We start from the raw sequence: 24,903 nt of genomic DNA, 5'->3' as shown, positions 1-24,903 counted from the left end.
GTCCTCTTTCCCTCTATCCATTCCTTTCCTCCTTCCTTCCTTCCCTCCCTCCTTTCCGTTCCTTTTCTCATAATTGTTTTTCACACTTTCGATTTAATCCTTCCTCCCTCCCTCCTTCCTTATGTGCTCCTAAGACCCCCCCCCCTCTGCCCCCTACCAATGCAGGCTGCCTCCACTCACCAAGTGGCGCCCGCTGCCCTCCGGCGGACCCACCACCAACGGAGAAGACGACGGAGGGAACGGCATGGCCGAAATGGAGCCCCCCTTCCGGATCTGAAAGGCCAAAAGAAGGGAGGCTCGGTCAGCTGGGTTTACCAAGGGCTGGGCAGTGGGGAAATCCCCTGGTGGGGTGGGGGTCTTGGAAACCCCCAAAGTGGGCAGCCAGAGAGAGAGGAAGACACGCAAGGCAGGGCCTGTTCCGTCTCCTCCGGAAACTTACTTACTCGGTAAATGTTGGGTTGGCTGTGGACGGAATACATCCCGTCTTCCTCCGATTCCTGGAAGAGCGAAAACAAGTCTGTGTTATGTCACACTTTTCCTTGATCCGTGCACAACTTCTTGCACGCTTCTTCGCGATCTGTGCAGCTATGGCCATCTGCCGTTTTTCCTCCTTCAAAAACTTTGCAACCTCCACTTGCCCAATGCTAAACAGCCGCGTAGACCCACAGGTTCGGCTCAACCCCCCCAAGCCACGATCCGCAGGCACACTCACCCCGGGGTGGAAGGGTTGCAGGCGGCTAACCAAGTCGTCCATGGGCGGCTGGCTGAAGGGCTTGAGCGGGCTGGCGCCCGGCTCGTACATGGAGAAGGCGTGGCGGTCGCGCCGGTGGGCTCCGGTTACGGCAGAGGGCGCGTGGCTGTGCTCGGGGCGCTCGGTAGGTGTGGGGGCCGCCGGGTGGACGGGCCCTGCTTGCTGACGGATCTGCAAGTTCTCTGACTGCAGCTTGTGAATCTGAAAGAATTCATAAGAATTGATAAGAATCACAAGAATTCATAAAAATAACAAGAATTCATAAGAATCACAAGAATCAAAAGCATTCATAAGAATCATCAGAATTCATCAGAATCACAAGAAGCACAATTCATAAGAATCATCAGAATTCATAAGAATCATCAGAATTCATCAGAATCACAATTCATAAGAATCATCAGAATTCATAAGAATCATCAGAATTCATAAGAATCACAATTCATAAGAATCATCAGAATTCATAAGAATCACAATTCATAAGAATCATCAGAATTCATAAGAATCACAATTCATAAGAATCATCAGAATTCATAAGAATCACAAGAATCACAATTCATAAGATCATCAGAATTCATAAGAATCACAATTCATAAGAATCATCAGAATTCATAAGAATCACAATTCATAAGAATCATCAGAATTCATAAAAATTCGTAAGAATCTCCAGAATTCACAAGAATCACAATTCATAACAATCACAAGAATTCACAAGAATCACAATGAATAAGAATCATAAGAATTCAGCAGAATCACAAGAATTCTAAAAAATCACAAGAATTCACAAGAATCACAATTAATAAGAATCATAAGAATTCAGCAGAATCACAAGAATTCTAAAAAATCACAAGAATTCACAAGAATCAAGAATTCATAGTTAAGAAAGACTCAATATATAATAGAAGTTGGGACAGATGCTTTGTCTGGCTTAAAAAAAGGTTAAACCTAGGAGATAGGTGATAAGATCGTCTAATTAGATTAAATAGATACTTAATAGGCTATATAATTCTTTATAATTTTGAAAAAAACAGGCCAATTGTTTTGTAGATAGTTAAAAGAACTTGATTGTATTGAAATGTTTGGTTAGGATGATATTAGTTAATATTAATTGGAGAGTGAGCTCTCAGTTAGTCATGTTTGTTGTTTTGTTTTAGTCTTGTGTTTATGTGTTTATGTGTTCCTACATTTCATTTCTTATATTGTTTTCCAATCATTATTATGTGTTAATTTTACTGCAAATATTTAATAAAGATATTTTTATAAAAAAAAAAGAATCAAGAATTCATAAGGATTCATAAGAATCACAAAAATCAAAAGCATTTGTAAGAATCACAACTCATAAGAATCACAAGAATTCACCAGAATCACAAGAATTCACCAGAATCAAGAATTCATAAGGATTCATAAGAATCACAGGAATCAAAAGCATTTGTAAGAATCACAAGAATTCATAAGAATCATCAGAATTCATAAGAATCATAAGAATTCATAAGAATCACAAGAATTCATAAGAATCATCAGAATTCATAAGAATCACAAGAATTCATAAGAATCACAAGAATCCATAAGAATCATAAGAATTCATAAGAACCACAAGAATTCATAAGAATCACAATTCATAAGAATCATCAGAATTCATAAGAATCACAATTCATAAGAATCATCAGAATTCATAAAAATTCGTAAGAATCTCCAGAATTCACAAGAATCACAATTCATAACAATCACAAGAATTCACAAGAATCACAATTAATAAGAATCATAAAAATTCACCAGAATCACCAGGATTCAGAAGGATTCACAAAGATTCCCAGGAGCAGAAGAACTGTCCAAGGGGAGAGTAGAGCCTGTTTGAGGTGGGGGCTACTTAGGGGGTCTCCAGGAAGTGTGGTGGGGAGGAAGGTGACCCCTTAGGTGAGGAAAGGGCATCTGCTCAGTTGAGAGAGTTCAAAATTCGAATTTTCGGGCATCAATGACCCACCAACGCAGAGGAGGCTAGGCTCGCAGGGACCTAAGCAGCTTTTCATGTCAACCGTCCGGTTGGTAAAAGCAGCCAAAGGAACTCCGGGACCTTATTTCACCAAGCGTAGAACTTTGCTGATAATCCCACACAGTGATCTGTCCCCGTCCACACACACACACAAACACAGCCAGCCGAGGGTTAAGGAAGCACTTGGCACACACCCAGGTCTTTATCTCCAACTTGGCAGCGATATACACACCGTCTGCCAAGTGCTTTTATTTCCACAGAAACAGAAAGATAATATACTCAGCGTCCAAAAGTCCAACAACAATAAATATCCCTCTCAGCAGTTCCAAACGAGGCTCTAGTGACTATCCAAGGTTTATTTTTGTTCGTCACAAGGATCACTGGCCACCACCCTCTATTATATAGTCTCTGGGGTGTGGTCCAGTGACTCAGTTCTAATCCCTAGCACGCCTCCTGAGCTGCTGCAATCGTTTATCACGCCTTTGGAGGCGTGCGTCCAGGAATGACGTCTCTCCTTCACTCTCATCCGAGACACCTGTCTCCCTGCTAATCTCCTCTCCCTCGGCCGGCACCTGAGACAGTGCCAGAGGGGAGGGGCCTGGAGAGGGAGGCCTGGCTGACTCCTCTTCCTCATGCTCGGAGCTTTCTTCCTCCGATGGGACAGGCTCAGAGGGCGGGGCCACAACACACAGGCACAGAAGTAGCAAAGCCAGCTCTAATTTTTTTTCGTGCGAAAACCAGCGTAGTTCAAATCCCGCTTTTCCCCCTGGACCTCTTAGGGCACGTCAAAATTTTTCGACTTTCACTTTCCAAACCTTAGGGGTGCTCAAAAGTTGTGACCTGCCTTGGGAATTGCAAAGGTATTTTGGTTACCTTAATATAATTTAGACGTGCTTGGTAAGTAACTACATAAATATCATAACTTTTTAACATTTTGTTTGCTTCGTCCCCACGGTGGATTGTCCGCCAATCAACTGCCTTCATTTTGTTTTGGGAACGATCTGAGCAGCTGGGTTTTCCCAGCCTTTGACCTTGGGATGTTGGGACTCTCCCAGGCAACAGACGGCTCACCTGCATTCCTTCAATTCCCTCCAACACTCTCCCTCCTCCCCTCCCCGTTTCTCTCGTCTGGTTGCAAACAGGAGTGTGTGGCGTATCAGCCATGACAAACAGTCCTCGGTTTATGACAATTGAGCCTAAAATTTCTGTTGCTAAGTGAGACATAGCTGCTAAGCAAATCACTGCCGTTGTTAAGTTAGCAACACGGTTGTTAAGTGAATCTGGCTTCCCCATGGACTTTGCTCGTCGCAAGAGGGGATCACGTGACTCCGGGATGCTGCAACCGTCATAAATACGAGTCAGCTGCCAAGCGGCTGAATTTTGATCACATGACCACGGGGATGCAGCAATGGTCATAAGTGTGAAAACCGGTCATACGTCGCCTTTTTCAATGCCATTGTAACTTCGAATGGTCACTAAACAAATGGTTGTAAGTCGAGGACTACCTATAGAGCAGTGTTTCTCAATCTTAGCAACTTTGAGAGGAGTGGACTTCAATTCCCAGAATTCCCCAGCCACCAGGTGGTTAAATCGGTCACCGGGTGATTGTGCCCCATTTATGATCTTTCTTTCAAGCAGTTGCTAAGTGAATAGCTTGGTCGTTAAGCGAATCCGTCTTCTTCAATGACTTGGTTTTTTTTTTTTGCTGGAAAATGGCTGTCAGAACTCCAAAACTGGGTCATAAATCAGAGGACTGGTTGTTAAGTGAATGAATTGGTCGTTAAGTGAATCTGTCTTCTTCAATGAGTTGGTTTGTTTTTTTTTTGCTGGAAAATGGCTGTCAGAACTCCGAAACAAGGTCATAAACCGGAAGTGGAGGCCTGTCATAACTCTGGTCATTAGGCAACAGGTCGTTAAGTGAGAACTACAAACAGGCTTCCCTATTCAGATGCCCCCCACAAACGCTAAACCCCCCCCTCCATGCCCACCAGCTCCTAGAGTGGCCATGCCAGGGTCCCAGGAGTGGGAGGGGAGGGGGCTTCTGCTGCCCCCCCCCCCCAAGGGTGACTTGCCTCTCTCTGCAGCCGCCGCAACTCGTCGCTCAGGCTGTTGTTCACCTTCATGAGTTGCTGGACTTTGGCTTCGGAGACGGCCAGCGCCTTCTTCACTTCCAGGTACTCCTGCAGGGTGATGGCCCCGTCCGAGAGGTCAGAGGAGTCCATGCTCTGGGGGGGGAGGGGGGGGCGGAGAGGAGGAGGGGGTCAGTTTGGATTTGCTCTGAGATGAACGGAAGGTACACCATTGACTCTTCCATGGAGACCAGAGGAGTCTGCCCCCTGGCAGAAGGTGGTCCTTTCCTTCCTTCCTTCCTTCCTTCCTTCCTTCCTTCCTTCCTTCCTTCCCACCCTCCCTCTTTCCCTCCCCTCCCCTCCTTTCCTTTCCTTTCTTTTCCTTCCCTTCCTTTCTCCCATTTTCCTTCCTTCCCTTCCTTCCTCTTTCCCTTCCCTCCTTCCCTTCCCTTTCCTTTCCTTCCCTCCCCTTCTCTTTCTATTCCTTCTTCTCATCTTCCTCCCATTTTCCTTCCTTCCCTCCCTCCCTTCTTTCTCTCTGTCTCTTCTTTCTGTCTCTCTCTTATCTTTTTCGTTCCTTTCCCTCTATTCCTTCCTTCCTCCTTCCTTCCTTCCTTTCCACCCTCCCTCCCTCTTTCCCTCCCCTCCCCTCCCCTCCTTTCCTTTCTTTTCCTTCCCTTCCTTTCTCCCATTTTCCTTCCTTCCCGTCCTTCCTCTTTCCTTTCCCTTTCCTTCCTCCTCCCCTCCCCTCCCCTTTTCTTCCCTTCCCTTCCTTCCTTCCCTCCCCTTCTCTTTCTATTCCTTCTTCTCATCTTCCTCCCATCTTCCTTCCTTCCCTCCCTCCCTTCTTTCTCTCTGTCTCTTCTTTCTGTCTCTCTCTTTATCTTTTTCATTCCTTTCCCTCTATTCCTTCCTTCCGCCTTCCTTCCTATAAAATAACAGAGTTGGAAGGGACCTTGGAGGTCTTCTAGTCCAACCCCCTGCAGGAAACCCTACACCATTCCAGGCATATGCCCGTCTAGTCTCTTCTTAAAATCCTCCAGTGTTGGAGCCCGCACAACTTCTGGTGGCAGGTGGTTCCACTGATTAATTGCTGTCACTGTCAGGAATTATCTCCTTTCTCCCTTCCTCCCATCTTCCTCCCTCCCTATAAAATAACCGAGTTGGAAGGGACCTTAGAGGTCTTCTAGTCTCAAGCAGGAGACTGTATACAATTCCAGACAAATGTCTGTCCAGGGATGAAGCATCCACAACATCAAGTGGCAGGTCGTTCCACTGATTAATTGCTCTCCCTGTCAGGAATTATCTCCTCTCTCCCTCCCTCCCACCCCTCACCCTTCCTTCCTGGGGTCTCACCCGAGCACGGTTGTTGCGCCCAGCATTGGCATTCCGCAGGGGCTCGAGGTCCGTGTCCTCATCGGAGGCCACGCTGTCGTAGTCGTGTTGGTCGTCCATGTCGCTGGGCCCGTGGACGGAGGAGTCGAGGGCCTCTGCAGCAACAACCAAGGGGTTACCCCCCCAGGAAAAGAGCCCCCCTCAAACACCAATGCCCCTCTGCCCACAGCCCCCCCCCCCCCGCTCTCCCACGGACTCACCAGTGGGGCTGATCAGGCCCTTGCCCTGCTGGCGTCGCTTGGCCTCACTCAGGATGTCGATGATGAGGGTGGCAAACTCCCGGGCGTTGAAACGGGCCAACTTCTGCCGCCCCTGGGGGCAAGGGAGAAAAGGGGGGGGGGTCAGACCGAAAGAAGCAGCATGGAGACCCCCCCCCAAACCTTCGCTCACAAGGCTCAGCGTTGAACACGCGGCCAAAATCCGTCTGTGGTGCGGAGACGGAGGTAGCAGTAACAGAGTTGGAAGGGACTCTGGAGGTCATCTAGTCCAACCCCCTGCTCACGCAGGAGACCCATACTAGGGATTCGAAACACCGAACTGCCGACCTTTCTGATCGACAAGCTCAGCGTCTTAGCCACTGAGCCACCTCCAGGTGGGCCAGAGCAGTGCATAATAAAGGATCAGGTGCAAAACATCAGGTCCCTACGGTGAACGTCCAATTAAAACGGATTACTGGCTAAAAGGGATCCCTGCACGGGATCTCCTCAACTCATGGACAGCACTGGCCTCCCAGAGTTAGATGGCGATCAACGGAATGCAAAGGAGGTTGGAATCAGTTCACTTGTGGCTACGTAGGGATTTTAGGCGGCTGCCTCTCTTGAATCCCGGCCCTGGATCTGCCACACTTTCCCCAATGTAAAAGCAGCCGTGATTGAAACATGCCTGCCTCCCGGGGGTGTCGGTGAAGGGTGGTCGAAAAAATCAAGATGATGGAGAGAGAGAAAGAGACAGATAGACATGATAGATAGATGATTGGTAGAGAGATAATGATAGATAATAGAGGGAGGAGGGAAGGAGAGAGATACTGTAGACAGAAAGACAGAAAAATGAGTGAGAGATAAATAGAGATAGATAGATAGATAGATAGATAGATAGATAGATAGATAGAAGATAGATAGATAGATAGATAGATAGATAGATAGATAGATAGATAGATATGTGTGTGTATGTGTAGATAGATAGGTAGATAGAGATGATAGACAGATAATGATAGATAATAGAGAGATAATGAAAAGAGAGAGATGTAAATAGAAAGACAGAAAAATGAGAGAGAAATAGAGAGAGATAGGTAGATACATAGGTAGAAATACATGTGTGTGTGTGGAGAGAGAGAAAGAGACAGAGAGAGAGAGAGAAAAGGAGAGAGAGGAAGAGGGAGAAAGAGAAATGATAGTTAGACATGACAGATAGAAAATAATGATGAGGATGATAGATGGATATAGATAGAGATGATAGCTAGATGATAGAGATAAATAGATGATAGAGAGAGAGATACAGAGACAGAGAGAATGGATAGATGATGATAGATAAGAGAGAGAGAGATACAGAGAGAGTGGATAGATGATAGATAGATAAATAGAGATAGATGATAGAGAGAGAGAGAGAGAGAGAGATACACACAGAGAGAGAGAATGGATAGATGATAGATAGATAAATAAATAAATAAATAAATAGAGAGAGATGATAGAGAGAAATACACAGAGAGAGAGAATGGATAGATGATGATAGATAAGATAGATAAAGAGTGAGAGATACAGAGAGAGAGAGAGAGAGAGAATGGATAGATGATAGATAGATAAATAAATAGAGAGAGATAGATGATAGAGTAAGAGAGAGAGAGAGAGATACAGAGAGAGAGAGAATGGATAGATGATAGATAGAATAGATAGACAGACAGACAGACAGACAGATGATAGGGAGAGAGAAAGAGAAAGAGAGAGAATCACCTGATTCCGTGTGGCTGAATATTCGGGGTTCACTGGCAGGAAGGGCACAGCGCTGCGCTCGGTCACCAGGGTGCTGTGGTTCTGTGTGGTCAGCCAGACTTTCAGGGGGGGCGGGTGGCGGGTGAGGAAGCAGAGAAGAAAAAGCCACCGTTAGCCAAAGCGCCAACCTCCTTCCCTGCCAGCCGCCCCGGGAGTTTAGGCAGGCCTGGGGGGCACCCATTTGGAGGCGCACCTTTTGGCCAAGAAACCTGCATATGAAGGTGCTGAAGGATTTGGCAAGCCTCTGCAAGTTTCTAGCCCTTAATCCTTGCAAGAGCAGAACCCTCACCCACTCTCACCCATCCCCGAAAACAGATTCAAGCTTTTTTTTTTTTACCGGCGTCGTTTTCGCGGCGATCGACTTCGTCGTAGACATCCATCGCGAGCTCTTCAAAGAGATGGTTGCTCAGCTATTTTGGGGGGTGGGGGGGAAGGAGAAATGTTCAGCTTGCTGTTTAGTTTAGGGAGGGGATTTGGGGCATGGGGCTTGGGCTGTGGGTGGGGTGGGGTGGGGTGGGCTTGGGTGCCAGGGAACAGGTACTGGAGCCTTCCCAAGATGGGCAGGACAAGCTCCCAAGGATGCAACTTCCCAGAATGAAGAGAAATGGCAGGATTTTGTGACACAGGGGGTGGGGGTCTCGTCCCCCTCCCTATTACACATCCAAGTCCTTTTCAGACTTAAAAATGGGGAGGGGATACCCCCTAGAGCAGAGGTCCACCCATCTGAAAGCTCCCAAGGGAGCGAAACACTGGTCAAATTTCTTTTTCTGCACGTTGCAGAGGGATAGACTAGATGATCTTATGGGATCCTTGCAAGTCCACCTTCCAGGGATCATTCACGCTGGCGTTAAATTTTGCCCCGCTGAACAGGGAAGGGAAGGCGGGTACGTGTGGCTGGGCAGAAAGGGAGGGTAGAACAGTGTTTCCCAAACTTAGCGCCTTGAAGACGCGTGGACTTCAACTCCCAGAATTCCCCCCGGGGGTAGAATTCTGGGAATTGAAGTCCACTCCATGTCAGGTTTCGAGGTCATCTCAAATAAATTGCATTTCAAATGGATGAAAAACTCCCATTTATTAAGCACGACATTCTAAAATCCGACTCCATCGCAGCCAACACTGACTTCCAGACCCAAAACCCTCCCTTTCCTTTCCCCACTCCTCTGCACTCATTGGCCATCTTCCAAGTCACTCTACCCCTAATCTACTGCTCCAGCTCAAAGGAATTTCCCCCCTCCCATCCCATCTCCTAGAGGATATTATCTCCAGGGAAAATAAGTAGGTGAAAAGTCAAACGTCCCTAGAGTAAATGCAGCTTGAAGTGCTGACACTCCACTTCAAACAGCCAAAGGTGAGAAACGCTGCCTTAGAAACTTCACCTGGCCCACATTTTTTAAAAAAGGAAAGGTGGCCATGAGGAGAGCCCAGCCTGAGCCGGGTCTTGAGTTCGAAACCGACTCACTTACCGCCTGCAACTTCTTCTTTGCCGCCTTGGCCAGCTCCGAAAGATCTAAGCTGAGGGGAGGGCAGGAAAAAGATGCATCAGTGCCCCCACCTCACGGCTCCTCCCCACTGGATGCCCCCCAGACTCAATCAGCTCTCAGAAACACCGTTCAAATCTCTGGGATCCCCCAGTGAAGGAAGACAACTACATTTATTTAGAGGGGTGGGAAACGAAGAAAAGAAGAGCAGGCACTGGTGGGCCGATGGATGGAGATGGAAGATCTCCCCTTAGAGAAAGAAAGGCAGTTTGGTCTAGGGGTTGAGGTACCAGGCTAGAAAGCAGGAGACGGTGAGTTCTAGTCCCGCCTTAGGCATGAAAGCCAGCTGGGTGACTTTGGGCCAATCACCAGGAGATTGGGAGTTCTAGTCCCACCTTAGGCATTAAAGCCAGCTGGGTGGGCCAATCACCAGGAGATTGGGAGTTCTAGTCCCGCCTTAGGCATGAAAGCCAGCTGGGTGACTTTGGGCCAATCACCAGGAGATTGGGAGTTCTAGTCCCACCTTAGGCATGAAAGCCAGCTGGTGACTTTGGGCCAATCACCAGGAGATTGGGAGTTCTAGTCCCGCCTTAGGCATGAAAGCCAGCTGGGTGACTTTGGGCCAATCACCAGGAGATTGGGAGTTCTAGTCCCGCCTTAGGCATGAAAGCCAGCTGGGTGACTTTGGGCCAATCACCAGGAGATTGGGAGTTCTAGTCCCGCCTTAGGCATGAAAGCCAGCTGGTGACTTTGGGCCAATCACCAGGAGATTGGGAGTTCTAGTCCCGCCTTAGGCATGAAAGCCAGCTGGGTGACTTTGGGCCAATCACCAGGAGATTGGGAGTTCTAGTCCCGCCTTAGGCATGAAAGCCAGCTGGGTGACTTTGAGCCAATCACCAGGAGATTGGGAGTTCTAGTCCCGCTTTAGGCATGAAAGCCAGCTGGGTGACTTTGGGCCAATCACCAGGAGATTGGGAGTTCTAGTCCCGCCTTAGGCATGAAAGCCAGCTGGGTGACTTTGGGCCAATCACCAGGAGATTGGGAGTTCTAGTCCCGCTTTAGGCATGAAAGCCAGCTGGGTGACTTTGGGCCAATCACCAGGAGATTGGGAGTTCTAGTCCCGCCTTAGGCATGAAAGCCAGCTGGGTGACTTTGGGCCAATCACCAGGAGATTGGGAGTTCTAATCCCACCTTAGGCATGAAAGCCAGCTGGGTGACTTTGGGCCAATCACCAGGAGAGGGTGAGTTCTAGTCCCACTTTAGGCATGAAAACCATCTAGATGACTTTGGGCCAGTCACCAGGAGACTGGGAGTTCCAGTCCTGCCTTAGGCATGAAAGCCAGCTAGCTGACTTTCGACCAGTCGCTCTCTCTCTCTCTCTCTCTCTCTCTCTCAACCCAACCCAACCTCACAGGGTTGTTGTTGCGGGAAAAACAGAAGGAGGAAGAAAGTGCGTTGGATCTATTCGCCGCCTTGACTTCTTTGTAAAAATCAAAAAAAGGCGGGATACCAAATAAATAAATAAATAAATAAATCTCCCGGGATCCCGGATGTAACCTTAACCCCCGGGGAGATCTCTGGACAGAGAGCTGGGCAGCATATAAATTTAATAAAATATCCGTAAATCGTCATCATCAAACTTGGGGATTACGGAAGGCACGGGGAGACCACGCCCCAGCCTCCCCCTTCTCCAGACCCTTCCCCACATGCACGAACCCCCCCGCCCCACAAAACAGAGGGGTGGGGCGGAGGCGCAGGGAGGGGGAGGCCGGGGCGATGCATGCAGGGGAGAGCTGAGCCCTCCGTACCTTTGCGACATGCATTTGGGGCGCACTCTGAGTTCCGTAAAGAGCAGCAGGAAAGAAAGAGGAGGAAGTTAGAAAGAGCTGGGGGGGTGGGGGGAGAGGAGACAGCATCAGCCACAACTCACCCCCTCCCCAAAAATTGCAGGCTGGCTTCCGTGTCTTCAATCAATCAATCAGTTTCAATTCAATTTCCTTCTCCTAAATGCAGTGTTTCTCAACTTTGACCGCTGGACGATGGGTGGACTTCAACTCCCAGAATTCCCCAGCCAGCAGAGCTGGCTGGGGAATTCTGGGAGTTGAAGTCCACCCATCGTCCAGCGGCCAAGGTTGAGAAACACTGCCCTAATGCAACTTGAACCCGTTCTGTCCGTGCCTTGCATCTGAGATACAGGAAGTCCTCAATTTACGACTATTCGTTTAGTGACCATTTCAAGTTGCAATGGCAATTAAAATAAAAGTGACCTACGACCTACGTTTTTCACACTTACAACTGTTGGGCGTGTGATCCAAATTCAGACGCTTGGCAGCTGGCTTTATATTTATGACGGTCGCAGTGTCTCTCTCTTGGGGGTGTACGTGTCCATGCGGAAAACCAGACTCACTCAATCACCGTGTGACTCACTTAACAACCGCAGTGATTCGCTTAGCAATGGTGGCAAGAAAGGGTTGTAAAAGGGGAAAAACCCGTTTAACAATAGCCCAGCAACAAAAATTTGGGGACCCATTGTGGTCGTAAATCGAGGACTGCCTGTGTATATAAATGCTTCAAACTCTTCTACAGGAGTAACCAATAAATTGCAATTCATTGGCTATAATTTTACTTTCCCGCAATATTGTACAACGTTCTGTCTTACAGAATCTGACTTCAAGACTTCTTTTAATGCAAAGCAGGGAAAAAAAAGGTAAATCGATTAATGCACGAAGGTCATTCTCACTTTAGGACAGATTATTTCTGATGTGGTTGGAGGAGATTTTTTAAAAAGCCACTTTTTGTTGTTGTTGTTAAAAAGGAATTCTCGGCAGCCAAGAGAAAAGTCTGTTTTTGGACAGGATCCCAGATGGGCGATGCCCGGCCGAGAATGGCCACGAGGGGGCAGCATTTCCTCCCTTAAAGGGGCAGGAAGGGAGGGGGGAGTTAAAGGGGAGGGGGAGCTCTTACCTGTCTGCCATCTGGGGAATGATGTAATGCCCGTTCTTGTGATCTGCATGAAAAGGCAGGGAAAAAACATGGCTGAGCCAATCTGATCAATACTTTATACATTAACTATCGAGCTCAGAGAGCACCAAGGACCCCACCGTCATCTCCCCCTCCTCTCCACACACCCAACTCCCTTTCACACTGATGATGTTCCCTAGTTGGGTCATGGAAAGTCTGCAAGAAAACCCCCAAGCTCAGAGAGCACCAAGGACCCCACCGTCATCTCCCCCTCCCCCTCCTTCTCCTTCTCCTCCTTCTCCTCTTCCTCCTTTCTCCTCTTCCTCCTTCTCCTCCTCCTCCCCCCTCCTCCTCCTTCTTCTCCTCCTTCTTCTCTTCTTCCTTCTCCTTGTCCTCCCCCTCCTCTTCCTTCTCCTTCTCTTCTTCTTCCTCCTCATCCTCCCCCCTCCTCCTTCTTCTCCTCCTTCTCTTCTTCCTTCTCCTCATCCTCCCCCTCCTCCTCCTTCTTCTCCTTCTCCTCTTCCTCCTCCTCCTCCCCCTCCTTTTCCTTTTTCTCTTCCTCCTTCTCTTCTTCCTTCTCCTGGTCCTCCCCCCTCCTCCTCCTCCTTCTCCTCCTCCTCCTCGTCCTCCCCCTCCTCCCCCCTCCTCGTCCTCCCTCTCCTCCTTCTTCTCCTCCTTCTCCTCTTCCTCCTCCTCATCCTCCCCCTTCCTCATCCTCCCCCCTCCTTCTTCTCCTCCTTCTCCTCTTCTTCCTCCTTGTCCTCCCCCTCCTTCTTCTCCTCCTTCTCCTCTTCCTCCTCCTTGTCCTCCCGTCCTCATCCTTCTTCTCCTCCTTCTCTTCTTCCTTCTCCTGGTCCTCCCCCCTCCTCCTCCTCCTTCTCCTCCTCCTCCTCGTCCTCCCCCTCCTCCCCCCTCCTCGTCCTCCCTCTCCTCCTTCTTCTCCTCCTTCTCCTCTTCCTCCTCCTCCTCCTCCCCCTTCCTCATCCTCCCCCCTCCTTCTTCTCCTCCTTCTCCTCTTCTTCCTCCTTGTCCTCCCCCTCCTTCTTCTCCTCCTTCTCCTCTTCCTCCTCCTTGTCCTCCCGTCCTCATCCTTCTTCTCCTCCTTCTCTTCTTCCTTCTCCTCGTCCTCCCCCTCCTTCTCCTCTTCCTTCTCCTTGTCCTCCCCCCTCCTCATCCTTCCTCTCCTCCTTCTCCTCTTCCTCCCCCTCTTCCTCTCTGCAAACCCCGTTCCCTCTAGCACTGATGATGTTACCTAGTTGGGTCATGAAACGTTTATAACAGGGATGGCTAACCTTTTCTGGACCGAGTGCCCAAAGCTTGCACACTCCCCGCATTCCCCCCGTGCATGCACACTGCCCCCCTGCATGTGCCCCCCCCATTCGTGGCAGAGACCTGACGACCAGCTGGCCAGCAGGAGGCGTCTGTGCGCATGCATGGTGGAGCTGAACTGGGGCGACAGCTCACGTGCCCACAGAGAGGGCACTGCATGCCACCTGCGGCACGCGTGCCATAGATTCGCCATCACGGGTCTATAAGAAACCCACCGAGCTCAGAGAGCTCCAAGGACCCCTCATTTCAACCCTGAGCTACGAATATTCTCCTCCCCAAACTGCTCTGCGTACCCAGTCAAGACCCCCTTAAACCCCGTCGGGCAGCCATTCCCTTACCTGGCTTGCGCCCACAAAGGTAGAAGGCCAGTCGGTCGGTCAGCTCATACTGGCACTCCACCAGTCGCTCGGCCAGTTCGTGTTGGGACGCCTGTCTGCGGAGAGGAAAGACCAGGTAAGCCGGGCATCGGGGCTCAACTCAGCCCCAAAAAGTTGCGTCACGGGGAAGGTAGGGGGCAGGAGACAGGAAGGTAGGGGGCAGGAGACTGATCTAGAATTGCATACACACCTGGGTCACCTTCACTCTTCCTGGGCCGAAATGGGCCCAGGTGTTTTGTGGTACAGAGCACTGGAGATCTCCCCAGTTGTTTAGAATGTTAGAATTGAATAGAGCTGGAAGGGACCTTGGAGGTCTTCTAGTCCAGCCCCCTGCTCAAACAGGAGACACTATACCACCTCAGACAAATAGCTGCCCAGTCTCTTCTTAAAAACCTCCAGTGATGGAGCCCCCACAACTTCTAGTGGCAAGCAGTTCCACTGGTTGTTAATTCTTCTCATAGTCAGGAAGTTTCTCCTTAGTTTCAGGTTGCTTCTCTCCTTGGTTAGTTTCCATCCATTGTTTCTTATCCTGCCCTCTGCTAGTTTTGTTTTGTTTTGTTTATTTTTTTATTTTGTTTATATTTTATTTTATTTTATTTTATTTTATCTTATTATTTTATTTTATTTTATTTTATTATTTTATTATTTTATTATTTTATTTTATTTTATTTTATTTTATTTATTATTTTATTTTATTTATTTTATTTATTTTATTTATTTTATTTATTTTATTTATTTTATTTATTTTATTTTATTTTATTTTATTTTATTTTATTTTATTTTATTTTATTTTATTTTATTTTATTTTATTTTATTTTATTTTATTTTATTTTATTATTTTATTATTTATTTTATTTTTACGTTTGCCGTGTCCCAGGGCCATGTGACTCCCTTTTGCGACCTTCTGGCAAGCAAAGTCAATGGGGAAGGCTGATTCACTTAACAACCGTGTTATTAACAACTAAAGTGATTCACTTAACAGCTATGGCAAGAAAGGTCATAAAACAGGGCAAAACTCAGACTTAACAAATGTTTCGCTTATCAACATAAATTTTGAGCTCAGTCATAAGTTGAGGGCTAGGTGGCTCAGTGGCTAAGACGCTGAGCTTGTCGATGAGAAAGGTCGGCAGTTCGACAGTTCGAATCCCTAGTACAGGTCTCGTGCGTGAGCAGGGGGTTGGACTAGATGACCTCCAAGGTCCCTTCCAACTCTGTTACTGTTAATGACCCTCATAAACGTTGTCACTGAATTGGGTCCAGTTTCGATTTACGGCCACAAGGACTTGTGACTGAAGATCCAGGCAGGGCCAATTGCCGTTCTAAGTCGAGGACTACCTGTAAGGGCACTCCTGCATTTCTCAGGGTTAGACTGGGTGACCTCTCATGCCCCCTTTCCACTCGTGATGGATTGGATCCGGCCGAAAGGTGCAAATCTGGGTCTTGTTAAATATAGCTAGTCCTCGACTTACAACAGTTCGTTCCAAGTCACAATCGCATTGAAAAGTCCGTTTTTCACACTTATGACTGTGGCAGCATCTCCATTGATCAAAATTTCAGATGTGTTTGCAACGGACTCAAATTTATAACGCTTGTAGCATCCGAGGGTCAGGTGATCCCCTTTTGCGGCCTTCCAACAAGCAAAGTCAGAGAGGAAGCCAGGTTTCACTTAACAACCGTGTGACTCACAACCATGGCGATTCACTGAACGACTGTGGCACGGAAAGTCGCAAAATGGGACAAAGCTCACTTAACAAATATCTCACTTGGCAATAGAAATGTTGGGCTCAATTGTGGTCGTACGTCGAGGACTACCTATACAAGCTTCTAGAACTCCCAGGAACCTGGAGATTTTTCTTTTCCTGCAGATGATCCTATCCCCCCACTCCCCACAATTCTGCCCCCCCTGCCCCCAAGGCCCCCACCTGGCGTAGTCGATGGGTGTCCGGCCATTCACATCGGGGGCGCCTGGATCAGCTCCATACACCACCAGCAACTCAGCCTGTAGCACCTGGCCAGCTTTCGCAGCCACATGCAAAGGCGTGGTCCCTTTCTCCTAAAAATTAAAAAAAAAAAAAAGAAGAAGCTGATGGGAATTCTGCACATGCCCAGGAGCTCTGGACCGAGATAGAGATTAGTCAACCTGGACTTACCGGGTGGAAGAAGTTGGCTTGGGCCCCCAAGGAGAGAAGGCGCAAACAGGTTTCCAGGTTGCCCGTTCGGACACTCGAATGCAGTTGCTGCCGAGGAAAAAGGAGATTAGAGGGCTGAGAAGGGACTTCAACTCCCAGAATTCCCCAATCACTGGCTGGGGAACTCTGGGAGTTGAAGTCTGAAGGTCTTGAAAGTTCTCAAGGTTGAGAAAGACTGATCTAAATCCCCCAATATGGCCTGGCCTGGTCTGTCATCACTCATTGATCCTTCTATCGTCTATCTATCATTTTTCACTGATCTATCATAAATCATCTATTTATGTATCAATCATCAATCTCTATCTGATTTATGTAGCTATTGCTATCTGTCTCTATCTCTCTATCTATCTCTCTATCTATCTATCTATCTATCTATCTATCTATCTATCTATCTATCCATCTATCTATCTATCTATCATCTCTTTATCATCACCTATTGATCTAACTGATCTATTTATTTATTTTTTAAATTTGATTTATATGCCGCCCTTCTCCGGAGACTCAGGGCAGCTTGCAATGCGTTAAGCAATAGCCTTCATCCTTTTGTATATTTATACAAAGTCAGCTTATTGCCCCCACAATCCGGGTCCTCATTTTACCTACCTTAGAAAGGATGGAAGGCTGAGTCAACCTTGAGCCTTGGCGAGATTCGAACCTGCAGTAATTGCAGGCAGCTGGTCTTAATAACTAGCTTAATAACAGGGTGCCTTAGACCACTGTACTACCAAGGCTCTCCAATTTATTTATCTCCAATCTCTATCTACCTGATTTTCTCTCTCTCTCTCTCTTACATCATCATCATTGTTCTAACACTGATCTATCTTCAATCGTCTGTCTGTCTCTCTCTCTCTCATCTTCTTTTAATGACCCATAATCCCCTGCGGGGTGGAGTCTGGGCAACTGAATGGAGCTGAGTGTTTTACTGGCCGGATACCCTTCCTGTTGCCAATGAGGAGTTTTTTTTCAGTAGATACATTCTCATTGTGTACAGAGAGAGAAATATCCGCCCCTACCTAGGATCGAACTCACAGCCTCCTGATTGTGAGGTGAGAGCTCCACCTCTAGGCCAGCTATCTATCTATCTATCTATCTATCTATCTATCTATCTATCTATCTATCTATCTATCTCTATCTATCTATCTATCTATCTATCTATCTATCTATCTATCTATCATCTATCTATCTATCTATCTATCTCTATCTATCTATCTATCTATCATCTATCTATCTCTATCTATCTATCTATCTATCTATCTATCATCTATCTATCTCTATCTATCTATCTATCTATCTATCTATCTATCTATCATCTATCTATATCTATCTATCTATCTATCTCTATCTATCTCTATCTATCTATATCATCTATCTATCTCTATCTACCTATCTACCTATCTATCTATCTATCTATCTATCTATCTATCTATCTATCTATCTCTATCTATCTATCTATCTCTATCTATCTAGCTATCTATCTATCTATCTCTATCTATCTATCTATCTATCTATCTATCTATCTATCTATCTCTATCTATCTATCTATCTATCTATCTATCTATCTATCTCTATCTATCTATCTATCTATCTCTATCTATCTATCTATCCATCCACCCATCGCCTTTAAACAAACTTAAACGCTTTCAGAAAAGAAGGTTTCCAGAAGACCACAAAGGAGGGTAGATGCGTGTGCACATACCCCAGCACACACCATACACACCCACACTGGCATTGACTAATTCCCCATCAGTCAATTGCAAAAGGCAGCTCTACTTAGAACAGCTTACATCTTGCGACGATTCCTAACAAACACTCACAGGTCTTTGGGAAGGACTCGAGAGGTGGACAAAAATGCCAAATCCAATCTGAACATCTGGCTGACGGTGCAAAAAGCCCATCATCATAATAATAAACAGCTGGAACACCACTGGAACATCACCGGCATTGACAAATTCACCACCGGTCAATTGCAAAAGGCAGCTCTACTTAGAACAGCTTACATCCTGCAACGATTCCTTTCACACTATCAAACCCCCACAAAGACACACTCACCTTGCTGAGATCCTTGGCGGTGACTCCGTCATCATCTCGGCAGGGGAGTTTGTGAACGAAGGCTAACATCTGGTATTTGGCACGGATGAATTCGGACTTGGTGGGGCTGGGGGGGGAGGGGGCAAAAGAAGGGATCAGTTAGGGCTTTTTCTGCCCCCAAGGCCGGTCCTGTCCTTAATTGGGGGGGGGTGCAAGGGGGGGCTGTGGTCTTGAGGGGCAAAGCTGCGGTGGAGAGAGTGTAAGAAGGAAGAACAAAAGCCCACCACCACCAAGCTCAGGCCACAAGAAGGGGGGGGGGCTTCAACTCCCAGAATTCCCCAGCCAGCTTTGCTTTAAGACTGGGGGACTTCAACTCCCAGGATTCCCCAGCCAATTGTGATTGTCCGTCAAGGACTCCCTGTGCAGGATGGGGAGGGAAGGAGGGAAACCTCACTTGCAAACGAGAGAGCGGAGGGGGGGGAAACTAAATTTAATAAATAAAGCACACCTGGGAAATTGTGTCTGCCAAGATAATAAAAAAATATATGAAATTTTGAAACACCGGCATGGAATTCCCCTCTCCCGGCTCCAGAAACCTTTCAGGCCAAGCGCAAAGCCAGATATCAAGGCATTCTTCCCTGGCCCACCCACCCCCGAAGCCCCCCACCCCCGCAAAAACCCCCCCACTCACTGGACTTTGTCCTGAGGATTCGCTTTACGGCGTCCGCTCTGCACTTGTGCCGGATCGAGGAGGGAGTGTTCCCAGATGGAGTTGGCGCCATTGCTGGCGAGGGTGTGAACCATCTGGAAGAGAAGGCAATTTTTTTGGGGTGGGGGGATTTGAGAGGAAGGGGGTGGTGGGGAGATCATGATGAGCATGTATTGAGGGACCCCGCCCCCACTCCCTTCCCTGCCAGGGAGGCTCTCCCTGGGAACAGAGCTCATCCCTTCTGTTCATCCAGCTGGCCTTCTTCCTTGGCACCCCGATGCCAACCCGAGATTCCCTTCTGATGTTCCCCCTCTCTCTCTTACCATTCTTAAACTGGGAATCTTGGTTTGTTTTTTGAGGTGGGGGGGAGGAGGGCTATTTTTGAAGGGGTCATTGCTCTGCTTTCACTATTTATTAATAAGAGGGAGGGGTCTTTAAGGGTTATGTTGTCTGCCACCCCATTGTTTTGGGAGTAGGGGGCTGGTAAGAAAGGAAATGTCCGCTTTTGATGTTTTATATGGTTGATTTGATCATGTTGGTAAGCAGCCCGATAGCAAGAAGGCAGCGTATAAATTTAATAAATACAAACAGAAATCAAGCCAAGAAATCAAGCCAAGAAAAAAATTAAAAGAATACAAGAAAAGAAAAAGGAAAGAAAACCAAAATAAGAAAAGAATATAAAATAAAAGAGAAAATATAAAAGAAAAGAATAAAAGAAAAGAAAATTAAAAGGAAACTAAAACAAAAGAAATAATAAAAGAAAAGAAAAAGAAAAGAAAACCAAAATAAGAAAAGAATAAAAGAAGAGAAAATATAAAAGAAAAGAAAAAGAAAAGAAAAAGAAAAGAAAACCAAAATAAGAAAAGAAAAAAATAAAAGAGAAAATATAAAAGAAAAGAATAAAAGAAAAGAAAATTAAAAGGAAACTAAAACAAAACAAATAAGAAAAGAAAAGAAAAAGAAAAGTAAACCAAAATAAGAAAAGAAAATAATAAAAGAGAAAATATAAAAGAAAAGAAAAAAAGAAAAGAAAAAGAAAAAACCAAAATAATGAAAGAAAATAATAAAAGAAGAGAAAATATAAAAGAAAAGAATAAAAGAAAAGAAAATTAAAAGGAAACTAAAACAAAACGAATAATAAAAGAAAAGAAAAAGAAAAGAAAACCAAAATAAGAAAAGAAAAGAATAAAAGAAGAGAAAATATAAAAGAAAAGAAAAAAAGAAAAGAAAATTAAAAGGAAACTAAAACAAAACAAATAAGAAAAGAAAAGAAAAAAAGAAAAAGTAAAGTAAAGCAAAATAAAGCAAAACACAAAAAATGTCAGCCTACATCCTTCCCCTGGAGGTCCATGCGGTGCCCACATCCCTCCTACCCCTAATAAAAACCAACTTATTCCATTGATATTTACATCCTATATCAGAGTTTTTCAACCTTGGCAACGTTAAGATGGGTGGACTTCAACTCCCAGAATCCCCCAGCCAGTACTGAGAAACGCCGTGATCGCCTGCTGTTGAAGTCCACCCACCTTCAAGCACGCTGGCTTTAAAATATTAAAAATATTTGCTTTCATATATTTGTTTACATGGGCATATTTTTTTAACCCTGGGAGTGATCTTGGCAGGCAGGGAAACCGTATAAAAACCCATCCTCCTCCTTTAACGACCCCATAATCCCTTGCGGGGTGAAGTTTGGGCAACTGAATGGAGCGGAGTGTTTTACTGGCCGGATGCCCTTCCCTGTCGCCACTGTGGAGTTTTGTTCAGCAGATATATTCTCATTGTGCACAGAGAGAGAGAAATATCTGCCTCTACCTAGGATCGAACTCACAGCCTCCTGATTGTGAGGCCAGAGCTCCACTTCTAGGCCACCCAACCGTATAAAAATTCATACCCAATAAGATTGGTGAAGGGAAGCAGGGGGTATCCATATGTCCCACGCCCAGAACAGAGGGCCCCCCCCCACTCACCTGTAGCAAGGTGGCCGACCAGGGACTGTGTCGCAGGTGCTTCACGATGGAAATATGGCGGCCCAAACTACGATGGACACTGCAACACTCATCGCACACCAGGACACCTCGGTTGATGGACGCCCAGCCGGGGTCTGGAGAGAGAGAGGGGGGGGAGGGAGGGGGGGAGGACAGGTGTGAAGCAGGTGGGAGCTTGAGGGCAGCCTGGGAGTCCCAGCCCTTCAGCAGGCACGTTGAGAGGGACTCCAGAAACCATGCTCCATCATCACAGCCCACGGGAGACTTAGAATAACTTTATTGTCACTTTGAATGTACACTAATCGGTGTATACAAAATACAGGAGGCGAGAAATGCATTCTCCAGCTTTTCATGTGTGCTCTTCCTTCCTTCCTTCCTTCCTTCCTTCCTTCCTTCCTTCCCCTTTCCATCCTTCCTTCCTTCCCCTTGCTTCCTCTCTCCCTCCCTTCCTTCTCCTTCTTTCCTCCCTCTCTCCCTCCCCTTCCTTTCTTCCTCCCTCCCTCTCTTCCCTTCCTCCGTTTCCTTTCCTTCCTTCCTCCCCTTCCTTCCTTCTTTCCTCCCTCCCTCCCTCTTTTCTTTCTTCCCTTCCTCCTTTTCCTTCCTTCCTTCATTCTCCTTCCTTCCCTTCTTCCCTCCTTCCTCACCTTCCTCCCTTCTTTCCTCCCTCCCTTTTCTTTCCTCCCTTCCTCCCTTTCCTTCCTTCCTTCCCTCCTTCATTCTCCTTCCTTCCCTTCTTCCTTCCTCCCTCCCTCTTTCCTTTCCTTCCTTCCTCCCTTTCCTTCCTTCCCTCCTTCGTTCTCCTTCCTTCCCTTCTTCCTTCTTTCCTTCCTCCCTCCCTCTTTTCTTTCCTCCCTTCCTCCCTTTCCTTCCTTCCCTCCTTCATTCCCCTTCCTTCGTTCCCCTTGCTTCCTTCTTCGCTCCCTCCCTCCCTTCTCCCCTCCCTTTTCCTTCCTTCGTCCCTCCCTTCCTTCTTCCCTCCCTCCTCCTTCCTTCTTCCTTCTTCCTCCCTCCCTCCCTCCTTAGAGTAACTTTATTGTCACTTTGAACGTACACTGATCAACACACACTAAAACCAAATTTCGTTGCACACAGCTCCCAAATGATCACCACCTCCAATATACCCTACATAAAAATACGACAAACTAAATAAATAAATGCAAAATTACACCTTCTACGACCCAGAGGAACAAGGCGGTCGGGTTGTATGAAAAGAGAAGAGACCTTGGTTGGGGAAAAGAGGGGTGGGGGGGGTGCCATGCTTTTGGGGTGTGGTGCCAGGGCTCTGGCAAAGGCCGGGCACTTAAAAATCCCCATTTTTCTTTGAAATGCGTCCTGCTCATTTCCCTTTGAAAATCTTTCTTTCTTTTCTCTGCGGTTCTTTTGGCTAAGAATTGCACGGGGGGGGGGGGGGGGGTTACCTAAGGCCAGTGTGCTTTTCACGCAAAGGTGTTGCATCCTTTTGCAGTCACAACATGAGGCCATCAGCAGCCGAGGGAGGGAGGGCAGGGAAGCCTCTGTTTCGCCTATTTTCCTTTTGGAAAGAAGAGTTCGAATCCTGCCGGCCCCCCAGGGGACACATTCTGCACATGCTCAGAAGCTATTCTAAACCAGGAGCCACTGAACCCCAAACGTGTGGGTAGCCCTTGTCTTAAGATGACAGGTAGGCCTCGTTTTACGACCCACATTTGAGCCCAAAATTTATGTCGCTAAGTGAGACATTTGTTAAGTGAGCTTTGCCCCGTTTTACGACTTTTTCTTGACACAGTTGTTAAGTGAATCACTGTAGTGGTTAAATTAGGAAGATGGCTGTCAAAGTGAATCTGGCTTCCCGTTGACTTTGCATGTCCCAAGGTCGCAAAAGGGGATCACGTGACGCAGCGGCCGTCATAAATAGGAGGCAGTCCCCAAATGTCTGAATTTTGATCACATGACCACGGGGATGCTGCAATGGATGTAAGTGTGAAAAACGAGAGAGAGAGAAAGTGATGGAGAGGGGGAGAGGGAGATGGAGATGGGGAGAAAGATATGGAGGGGGTAGAGGGAAAGATGGAGAGAGACAGAGAGAGATGGGGAGAGGGAGAGATAGAGAGAGGGATAGAAAGAGAGGGAGAGGGGGAGAGAGAGATGGAGAGAGATGGGGAGAGAGGGAGAGAGAGCGGTGGAGAAAAAGGGATAGAAAGAGAGGGAGACGGAGACGAGAGAGAGAGGGGGGAGGGAAAGGGAGATGGAGAGAGAGGGAGAGAGAGGGAGAGGGAGTGATGGATAGAGAGGGATAGAAAGAGAGGGAGAGAGAGGGGGTAGGGGGAGAGAGAGAGAGAGATGGAGAGAGATGGGGAGAGAGGGAGACATGGAGAGAGAGGGATAGAAGGAGAGGGAGAGACAGATGGAGAGAGAGGGGGAGGAGGAGAGAGAGAAATGGGAGAGAGGGATAGAAAGAGAGGGAGAGGGGGAGAGAGAGATGGAGAGAGATGGGGAGAGATGGGGAGAGAGAGGGATAGAAAGAGAGGGAGAGGGGAAGACAGATGGAGAGAGAGGGGGAGGAGGAGAGAGAGAGATGGAGAGATAGGGAGAGAGGGATAGAAAGAGAGGGAGAGGGAGGGGGAGATAGGGAGAGAGGGGGAGGAGGAGAGAGAGAGATGGGGAGATAGGGAGAGAGGGATAGAAAGAGAGGGAGAGGGGGAGACAGATGGAGAGAGAGGGGGAGGAGGAGAGAGAGATGGGGAGATGGGGAGAGAGGGATAGAAAGAGAGGGAGAGGGGGAGACAGATGGAGAGAGAGGGGGAGGAGGAGAGAGAGGGGGAGGAGGAGAGAGAGAGGGAGGAGGAGAGAGAGAGATGGAGAGATAGGGAGAGAGGGATAGAAAGAGAGGGAGAGGGGGAGACAGATGGAGAGAGAGGGGGAGGAGGAGAGAGAGAGGGAGGAGGAGAGAGAGAGATGGGGAGATGGGGAGAGAGGGATAGAAAGAGAGGGAGAGGGGGAGACAGATGGAGAGAGATGGAGAGACATGGGGAGAGAGGGAGAGATGGAGAGAGAGGGATAGAAAGAGAGGGAGAGGAAGACGGACAGAGGGGAAGGGAGAGGGATAGAAAGAGAGGGAGAGGAAGATGAAGAGAGAGAGGGGAGGGGGTGGGAGAGAGAGATGGGGAGAGATGGGGAGAGAGGGATAGAAAGAGAGGGAGAGGGGGAGACAGATGGAGAGAGAGGGGGAGGAGGAGAGAGAGAGATGGAGAGATGGGGAGAGAGGAATAGAAAGAGAGGGGGAGACGGAGGTGGAGAGAGAGAGGGGAGGGGGAGGGAGAGAGAGATGGGGAGAGAGAGATACATTTCCATCTCTCCCTCCCTCTCTCTCTCCCCTGTTGCTAAGGAAACCCCTAAAGGTCTCCCTAGCAACCGCCAGGGGGTTCTGCCGGTCGCTAAGGAAACCCTCCTTTTGTGATGGCAGCCAAGAGGCGGAAAAAGAGAACAGAGGCATCAACCCCCCTCCCTCCCTCCCTCCTGTCCCCCACCAAAATCTGACACCCGTCACAAAAGGAGGACCTGCCATTTGAAAGGCTCAGAGTCCTCCTTCCAGGCTGAAGAGGAATAGAATATAGAATACAGCTAGTCCTCGACTTATTTATTTATTTATTTATTTATTAAATTTATATGCCGCCCCTCTCC

At 47.5% G+C, this 24,903-nt stretch overlaps 1 protein-coding gene across 4 annotated transcripts in view; it reads right to left on the bottom strand.

Moving 5' to 3' along the window:
* Positions 1–24,903, bottom strand: part of GIT1 (GIT ArfGAP 1) — a 58,574-nt gene that overhangs the window by 6,246 nt on the left and 27,425 nt on the right. For 2 of the 4 annotated variants that reach the window (XM_087890383.1, XM_087890389.1), the window contains exons 2-18: positions 21,226–21,359; positions 19,241–19,353; positions 18,571–18,676; positions 16,483–16,569; positions 16,255–16,385; positions 14,294–14,388; positions 12,630–12,672; positions 11,474–11,500; positions 9,651–9,699; positions 8,525–8,597; positions 8,149–8,246; positions 6,403–6,514; positions 6,164–6,297; positions 4,811–4,963; positions 713–952; positions 444–497; positions 181–273 (exon numbers count right to left, since the gene is read on the bottom strand). In XM_087890383.1, the coding sequence (XP_087746509.1) occupies positions 181–273; positions 444–497; positions 713–952; positions 4,811–4,963; positions 6,164–6,297; positions 6,403–6,514; positions 8,149–8,246; positions 8,525–8,597; positions 9,651–9,699; positions 11,474–11,500; positions 12,630–12,672; positions 14,294–14,388; positions 16,255–16,385; positions 16,483–16,569; positions 18,571–18,676; positions 19,241–19,353; positions 21,226–21,359 (1,742 nt within the window). The remainder of the gene's footprint in view (positions 1–180; positions 274–443; positions 498–712; positions 953–4,810; positions 4,964–6,163; positions 6,298–6,402; positions 6,515–8,148; positions 8,247–8,524; positions 8,598–9,650; positions 9,700–11,473; positions 11,501–12,629; positions 12,673–14,293; positions 14,389–16,254; positions 16,386–16,482; positions 16,570–18,570; positions 18,677–19,240; positions 19,354–21,225; positions 21,360–24,903) is intronic. The other 2 variants (XM_087890392.1, XM_087890391.1) reach the window with 1 other exon arrangement.

This window comes from Pantherophis guttatus, chromosome 1 (assembly GCF_059756535.1).
Source record: "Pantherophis guttatus breed Tessera chromosome 1, ASM5975653v1, whole genome shotgun sequence".
In the NCBI taxonomy this organism is placed as follows: Eukaryota; Metazoa; Chordata; class Lepidosauria; order Squamata; family Colubridae; genus Pantherophis; species Pantherophis guttatus.
Note: the sequence above shows the minus strand (reverse complement) of the source record. Positions and strands in the feature narration are given on the sequence as shown.